Source organism: Eutrigla gurnardus (genome assembly GCF_963514095.1).
Source record: "Eutrigla gurnardus genome assembly, chromosome: 24".
Taxonomy (NCBI): domain Eukaryota; kingdom Metazoa; phylum Chordata; class Actinopteri; order Perciformes; family Triglidae; genus Eutrigla; species Eutrigla gurnardus.
In genome coordinates this window covers 2,592,163-2,600,213 of record NC_139935.1, presented here as the reverse complement: position 1 = coordinate 2,600,213, position 8,051 = coordinate 2,592,163, and the positions used below count along the sequence as shown (strand labels likewise).

Sequence of the window (8,051 nt, the reverse complement as noted above, 5' to 3'; positions counted from 1 at the left end):
ACACACACACACACACACACACACACACACACACACACACACACACACACAAATATTATAAACAGACTTCCTTCCTGTAAATCACCCGCCAACACTCAAACCCCGCCGCGGCGACTGACTTGTTCTGGGCGTCGGCGTCCTCGTGTTCAGAGTGACACATCTCGCTGAAGCGACGCACGAAGAAGTCGTAGCTGCGATGGTACGACGCCGTGTCCTCCTCGATGTTGGCGAACTTCACGAACTGCATGAGAGGAGACAGGAAGGGGGCCGTGCGACCACGGCGAGGAAGGCGAGGAGACACGACGGCTCATGAACAAACGTGAGCGGATTACTGAAACCCCGCGATGGTCCTCCACCCTCGTCCTCTTCTGTCCCACAGGCCACCCAATGAAGCGCTCCCTCAACTACAACACGTTCACCATCACACATTTCTCCCGTTTGATTTGTTGTTGGAAACATTTGGGACCATGTCATCATCACAGCTCAACAACAAGATGTAGGATCCACAGTGCCCTCCATTTCTCAAGGATCCAAATGAAAACAGTCAGCTCATGGACAAGAGTTGTGCAGGGTGGTGTGGTGGTGCAGGGTGGTGTGGTGGTGCAGGGCGGTGTGGTGGTGCAGGGTGGTGTGGTGGTGCAGGGCGTGGTACGTACGGCGTTGGTAGCGAGGATGTGGAGGTGTGGCCTGTCGGCCTCCAGCAGCAGGCGCAGCGTGCCGAGGAAACTCTCCACCAGCAGGTTGATGCTCTGACAGTGACAGGCCAGCAGCAGCTGCTCCATCGCCTCCATCGCTATGCACACATACCTGGAGACAGGCTGCATCAGAGTGTGTGTGTGTATGCGTGTGTGTGTGTGTGTGTGTGTGTTCTCCACACTGACCCGTAGCGGTGGCGACTCAGCTCGCGGGTCAGTCGCTCCGACAGGTACGCCGCGATGCGGTCCAGTTTCTCCGGAGCAGAGAGGGCGAAGAACGTCAGCTTCTCCATGTTGGCTTTCACCAGGCCGTCCTACACACACACACACACACACACACACACACACACACACACACACACACACACACACACACACACACACACACACACACACACACAGTGACATTTTCTACTTCTAGTCTGATAAAGTCAAGGTGAACTTTCCACTTTTGTTGAAAGACATTTTGTGCACACTGACCCTTTGATTTAATATGTGTGTGTGAGTGTGTGTACGTGTGTGTGTGTGTGTGTGTACCTCCGGGTCTTCTGGGAAAATGTTATCAACCAGCCGCTTGTACCGGGGACGCAGCGCCCAGCAGCATCCACACAGACCTGCAGAGACCAGAGACCAGGTTCACCTACTTCCTGTCTCTGCAAAAAAAAACTCCACTGCTTCCTGGAGGGCTTTTAATGTGAAACACCCGTGCAGGAAGTGCTGGGGGGAAGTTTGGATCAACGTCAACAAAGTAAAACAGGAACAGAGCAGGAGAAGCAGGGGGACTTCAAAATAAAAGCCTGCTTTATAGAATGTGGAATCTCATTTTCTCTCAAATTTTCTTCAGTTTTCATCCGTCAACATGTGTGCCAACACACACACACACACACACACACACACACACACACACACACACACACACACACACACAGCAGTAATTCTACATCTTAAGCGTTAATCCTTGTTGCACAGCTTATTGCGTAACGAGTTGATAGCATTGCTGCTAGACGCAGGTTCAAATCCCCTCCCAACGACTCGCTGCTGAGCAAAGCAGGTTAGTGGAGGAAACTGGGAACAGAAGAGTTTCACCATTTATCTCATGGGAGTTCATTTTATGCATTTATTTTCATACAGATATGTGTGCATTAATGCCGAGACATATATATACATATACAGTATATGTATGTATAATTATATTACATATATCTTATTATATATATAAATATTTAAAATATATAATAAGTGTATTAGGTGCATTAGAAGTAACCAAGTATTATTAAGTCAATACTTTTACATTTGTCATAATTTTTGTTTGATTCTCATAACTGATTTCAACATCTACAGTCTTTTATTATCATTTGACAGATTCAGAGCAAATAAATCAAATTTTATTCATAACAACAATAACAATCATATAGTCTTTCACATCAAATCTCACACATTTAAATATTTATTATGCATTCATTTTTTTGTCTTGAAACTACATAATAGATTAGGACAGACAGATTCATTTGTCAAATATAATATTTTGGGTTTTGAACGTAACATTAACATCAGACAGAACCACGTAAAAAGCTATTTTCTTGTTTACCTGAAATATTTTTTAGCATTTAGCAAACTGAAGACGTAGAATCAGAAAGGTAACAATCTCTACTCATAATAATAATCACCATAATAAACGTGAATATTTCTCACCGTACATGAAGACGACTCCTTCAGCTCACATCCACACTGTCACCTTGATCACACACACACACACACAGCTGTTTAATCCTCTGCACACGCACACCGCGGCCCCCGACCTGCATTCAAAACCTTGTATCTCCACATTCTGATTAAATTTCAGAATAAAAGTCATTGTGGAGATTCAAGGTTTCATGTTTGTCGCTAAACCGGAATATTAATACGGATGGGTATTAACCGTGTGTGTGTGTGTGTGAGATCCAGGCCATGTGCAGCAGCTCAGCTCTCTATAATCTGCTCTGGATTTATTTATCATTCCAGCAGAAATATCAGGAAGCAGCCGACTCTTGTGTACTAGTACTTCTGCAGGATGTGGACATCAGGATGGAGTAGTACTAGGATGTTGGTGTTTGTTCCTTGCGTTTACCTTTTTATTTACGTCATCATGGGGTCCGACTCTACCAAGGGAACTATCCGGCCCAGTACAACTAAGCAGTACCAGCAGTAGTATTATTGGCAGTAGTACCAGTTACCTCCAGGCGTCTGATGGTCCAGCACCGAGCAGCAGTCCAGCAGCAGCCTCCGAGGAGCCTGGGATACGGTCGAGGCGGCGACGGCCCTCTGCAGCGACATCCCGCTGGGCATGCTGGGTAAAGTGGGCATGCTGGGTAAAGTGGGCAAGGGCATGGTGATGCCTGTGACTGAGAAGCAGAGAAACAGGACTGAAGGGAAAATTCACACATTCCGTCACATCTGAACTCCTCCTCGAAGTACTACTGGGAGGTACAAGTACTTAAGTACTTACAGGCTCTTAGAGTACACATGCAAATACTTAGCACTCTGCACAACAAGTACTTATACTTTGTTTCTGCTGTTGCTAAATCAAGAAAAGCACAAAATATTTACATCTTCTACTGAAGTGAGCAGTACCACTGTGTAAATACTGCAATACAAGAACACAAGTACTAACAACACAGGCTCCAGTTAGGAGTTAGTGAAGTTAGACAAAGTTTACAGATACTGAGGTACAAGTACACAGACAGAGTAGTCCTACCTGCTGGTAGTCTCCGTGTTCTCTCCCGTCGTTTCCCTCCAGCGAGCAACACAGCTGTATGTATTATGTAACATCTAGCACCCGCGGGTGCAGCAGCTCTGATCAGAGATCAATACAAGTGATCGATCGGCTGCAGAGTCGTTCACACACTCTCGCACACTCCCCTCACGTCACAAATCACATGGAACACAGAACACGCTGTACTGATGGAGTACTTGTATTTTATTTTCTACACTAAAATGAGGCCATTTCCCAGCGTGCTGCTGAGGAGCTCCCCCTGGTGGTCCAGCCTGTGACTGCAACAGCAAGTCACCACTCAAGATGAGAGAAGTGAACCTTTAAGTCGGTATGTTGGGGGTCCAGGGTTCTCACGGAGACCAGGAGACCAGGAGACCAGGACTAGATGTGGGCCGGCGTGAGGAGACAGACCAAAGTCATGTGATGACCTGAAAGACAGGAAGTGTTGTGGCGTTTCAGGACGCACGAGGATCTCCGACAGACCTGAAGCTAAAACCAGGAGTCCAGATCCAGGAGTCCATGTCCAGGAGTCCAGATCCAGGAGTCCAGAGGGGCGATCCATCACAGTGGCAGCTCCAGAGACGATGCCGTGGCGTTGATAGGGTCAAAGGTCATCAGTCCGTCTTGCTGACCCTGCTACAAACAAGCCTCCAAGCTCCGCCTCTAGCTCCGGCAGGTGGGCGGGGCCAAAGGTGTCGCCCAGCCTCCTCCACCACGGCAGCCTGCTCGCCTGCAGCATTGCATTGTGGGCGTCACGGGCGCAGGCAGCGACGGAGCCCGACAGGCTCAGGAGGGAGTCGGCGTCTGTTGTCGTGGCGACCGAAAGGGGCGGGGCATCTGTGGGGGGAGATGGAGACAGGGGAGAGTTGTGATGCGTGTGTGTGTGTATATATATGTGTGTATATGTGTGTGTGTGTGTGTGTGTGTGACCTCGGAGCAGTTCCAGCTGTGTGTGTGTGTAAGCCAGCAGCCCCGCCTCCCTCTGCTCCTCCCTCCTGCGAGCATCTCCTCTCTGCAGCTCCTCCTGCAGCAGCAGCTGCACCTCCTGGTGGAGGCGCTCTGCATCCTGACGAGACACGAGGACCGACTACAGACACACACACACACACACACACACACACACACACACACACACACACACACCATGGGTAAGACGTGTGACGTCCGTGGAGGAGGACATGTGACGTTCCTCAGAGTCTTACAGGATGCAGGTAGACCTCCTCCTCCACCTGTCTCTGCAGCTCCACCCTCCGGCTGTCCGTCAAGCCGCTCCGGCCAATCCAGAAAGTGGTGGGCGGGTCCCTCGCGGCTCGCCGCTTATGCAGAAAGCGACGCACCTGGAGGAGAGAGAGGGGGGGGAGTCTGGGTTAGCCAGGTAGAGTCAACGGGGACAGTCGTCATGGAGACCAACGTGTGTGTGTGTGTGTGTGTGTGTACCGCTCTCTGCAGCGTCCTGGCGGCCTGCAGCTGTGTGTGTGTGTGTGCGTGTCCCCGTGGTGTGTTGCCGTTGTAGCGGCGTCTCTCTCTGAAGCCTCTCCAGACGCTCTGGATGAGCACGGCCGCCCGCCACTCACACTGCTGCAGGTAGACCTGCACCTTGTCTACACACACACACACACACACACACACACACACACACACACACACACACACACACACACACACACACACACAATTCTGTTAAGATGCTCATAGAATAGTAGAGTTTGGCAGTTGGGAGAAACGTGTGTGTGTACCAGCAGGAAGTAGCTGCAGCAGTCGTCTCTGTTTCTGGTGGAACTCCCTCCTGGCCTGCTGACGCCTCACACACACCTAAAACACACACACACTACTAGAGTACTGGTATTCATAGGTTCAGCATCAGACTGCAGTTTTCCTCACCTGGTACTTCAGCTCCTCCTCCCACTGAAGCTCCTCCACCTCCTGCTGCTGCTGCCTCATCCGAGCCCTGGGACATTAACATTGATCAATCACTGATCACGAGTCACCTGATCAATGAGTCCTGATGGATCACCTGTATCTCCTCTGCAGGGAGCCGACCCCTCTCTTCAGGCTCTTCACCCTCCGTCTGGTCCGGTACGACCTCCAGGCCGCCTGGATCACACACGCCGCCCGCACACGCTCAGTACACACCTACAGGAAGGGGCGGGGCCAGACCGACGAGGAGAGCAGGAGGCAGGAAGGAGGAAACACACAAGCTGTTTAGTGAGTGATCAGCTGATCTGATGGGACAGACAGACAGACAGGAGGACAGACAGACCTCGGGGTGACTTCCTGTGTCAGATTGGATGAGTCCGATCAGCTGATCCACGTCCTTGTCGAAGCCCCGCCCCCTCCAGTCTTTGTCCAATAGGCTGTCAAGGCCTGCAGAGAGGGGGGTGTATAATTACTCCACCCTTTCTAATAGAATCAACACATCATGTGACCTCTGACCTCTGAAGCCGAGGAGGAGGGGCTGGACCCGGGGCTCCTGCTGATTGGCCATGAGGAGGATTAATCTGACAGAGGCCCCGCCCACCGAAGAGTCAGCGCCGACGGCCAATTGGCCAACGAGCTCGTTGAGCAACAACAGGATCAAGTCATCGCTCAACCCAGACAGGAAGTCCCTGGAGGGGAGGGGGAGGGAGGGGGGAGAGGGAGGAATAGTACTTTACCCACTGCCTGAAATAATAGAGAGACTAATAACAGTGTGTGTGAGTGTGTGTTACCTGCTCTGGGTGCAGGTCTGAGTCCACATCTGCACACAGAGCAGAGAGACGCTGACGTCATCACACATCTGGATCTGCTCGTAGTGGACAGAGCTGAGGACTGGAGACGGGAGACGCAGTGAGACGGGAGACGCAGTGAGAGAGACCAGATCTGTTCCTACTAATCCTGATCCCCGATCAGTCTACTGGAGCCCCCAAAACCTGATCGGGGATCAATAAGCAGCAGGAGAGAGAGAGAGAGAGAGAGAGAGAGAGAGAGACTGACCCTGGCTTGTGAGATGAGTGTGAGATCTGAGCAACCAGGCGACTGAATCCATCACCTTCCTGAAGAGAGACATGCCCTGAGAGACAGACAGACAGACAGACAGCTTGACTTCAACACTAAACGTACAAAAGTGAATTCTGCATCGACAGGAAGACGATGGGAGGATGCATCACCTCGTCCCGCCTGATCAGCTGACTGGCCAATGAGAGGAGCCCGTCCATGACAGATGGAAGGAAGAGCCTATTAAAAGCCTGTGCATGTTCCCCAGGCTCCACCCCACCACAGCAGGAACTAGACAGACAGACAGGTGTGTTGATGTGAATACTGTAATTTTTTATATATTTGTATATCTTCATATTTAAAATAAATCCAACCAGTGGGGATCAAATATTTTTCAAATACCTTCTAGAAAACATAAGATTATGTAGAATATAATAATGTTAAAAAGGTCAAATAAATAAATTACAATACGTTTTCGTAAACAAATGTTCAGATTCCTACAGATGTGTAATAAATGACTTAAATGCACGATGAGTGAAGGAGTGAAGGGCACAGTGAATTCCTCGGGCACCTGGTGAGCTGGGCGAGTGTGGCCGAGGCGCCCCAGTTGCCCCACGGCCTTCTGGGATCCGGAGCGAGGAGGGCGACGCAGTGACTCAGGACGCCACGCAGATACAGCTGAGACTTCACGCCGGTCAACACACGGCTGTCTGTGTGCAGCGCCGCCATCTTCAGCACCTCTGACAGACAGCAGAGAGACAGGCAGAGAGACAGACATGAGTGTAATCATGGATGTGGACTGGTGGACAGACAGACACGCTGCTGGTTGTCTCACTGTTTAAGCTGCTGTTTAGCAGTCTGACTTTCTGCTCCGGGGTCAGGTCCTCCTCCTCCAGCTGCCTCTTCAGCACCGACACCACAGCCCAGCCCTCCTCTTCCTCCTCCTCCTGCTCCATCCTTTGGACACAAACACTTTAAAACATCACACACCAGACTCCATTCACAAAGTGCACAATTTAAGCAACAGCATCCATACGTTGTGTGCAGCAAACCGTTCATCACTTCCGGACCGTCTCTCTCTCTCTGTCGGTGTTTGTGCGCGTGTCTCAATAATTGGTCGCGTCACAGATTTCGGCGAACCACCTGTTAGCATTAGCAGCCTGTGTACTCGGAGCTAGCTTGTTCAACGCCGTTCTAGCTAACGCGGCTAACCGCGAGTCAACAGTAGCCGAGCGACGCCGCGACGTTCACCATGTAAACGACCTTCACGTGGACTCGGTGGCGTCGCCGCGTTGATTTGAAAACGTCACAGAGGTCGGGAAGATTACGTTTTCGAGCTGGGCACCGTTAGCACGGTTAGTTTGTCAGCCCTGCTGTTTCTACGGCAACGTGACGTCATCACGCTGCCACGCCGCTTCGCTCTGCACCAAAGTGCAGCGACTCAACGTTGATATAATGAAGACCAAACTCCATTAATGATTCACATCAACACATTACATAATTTACATGGTCGCTTCTTGTTTGTCTTTCAGTGAGTCTGTTTGTTTTTAATCCAGGGAAACACAGTCTTACAGGCTGCTGTGTGGCAGTTTGGCCTCTAGGTGGCGCTGTTGATTCAAACATTCGTTCAG

At 50.5% G+C, this 8,051-nt stretch overlaps 2 protein-coding genes across 5 annotated transcripts in view; both read right to left on the bottom strand.

Moving 5' to 3' along the window:
* The window catches only part of LOC311010165 (protein EFR3 homolog B-like), an 8,320-nt gene extending 5,255 nt beyond the window's left edge, over nucleotides 1-3,065 (bottom strand). The window contains exons 1-5 of one of the 3 annotated variants that reach the window (XM_084004738.1): nucleotides 2,909-3,065; nucleotides 1,233-1,309; nucleotides 882-1,009; nucleotides 657-807; nucleotides 120-241 (exon numbers count right to left, since the gene is read on the bottom strand). In XM_084004738.1, coding sequence (XP_083860864.1) covers nucleotides 120-241; nucleotides 657-807; nucleotides 882-1,009; nucleotides 1,233-1,309; nucleotides 2,909-3,062 — 632 coding nt within the window. In that variant the 5' untranslated portion in view covers nucleotides 3,063-3,065. Of the gene's footprint in view, nucleotides 1-119; nucleotides 242-656; nucleotides 808-881; nucleotides 1,010-1,232; nucleotides 1,761-2,387; nucleotides 2,502-2,908 lie in introns of those variants that run through there. The other 2 variants (XM_084004736.1, XM_084004737.1) reach the window with 2 other exon arrangements.
* Nucleotides 3,066-3,640: 575 nt separating this feature from the next.
* On the bottom strand, nucleotides 3,641-7,888 carry iqcb1 (IQ motif containing B1). 2 transcript variants are annotated; one of them, XM_084004740.1, is made up of 15 exons: nucleotides 7,457-7,887; nucleotides 7,256-7,377; nucleotides 6,992-7,160; nucleotides 6,594-6,711; nucleotides 6,421-6,496; nucleotides 6,156-6,255; nucleotides 5,881-6,053; nucleotides 5,708-5,811; nucleotides 5,462-5,580; nucleotides 5,329-5,395; nucleotides 5,184-5,259; nucleotides 4,885-5,048; nucleotides 4,650-4,784; nucleotides 4,378-4,534; nucleotides 3,641-4,284 (listed from the first exon to the last, which is right to left on the bottom strand). In XM_084004740.1, the coding sequence occupies exons 1-15, from the start codon at nucleotides 7,477-7,479 to the stop codon at nucleotides 4,052-4,054; spliced, it is 1,836 nt and encodes a 611-aa protein (XP_083860866.1). In that variant the 5' UTR covers nucleotides 7,480-7,887; the 3' UTR covers nucleotides 3,641-4,051. The 2 variants fall into 2 exon arrangements, with proteins under 2 accessions (XP_083860866.1, XP_083860865.1); XM_084004739.1 differs by having other exon boundaries at nucleotides 3,641-4,534; nucleotides 7,457-7,888.
* Between the last annotated feature and the right edge of the window lie 163 nt (nucleotides 7,889-8,051).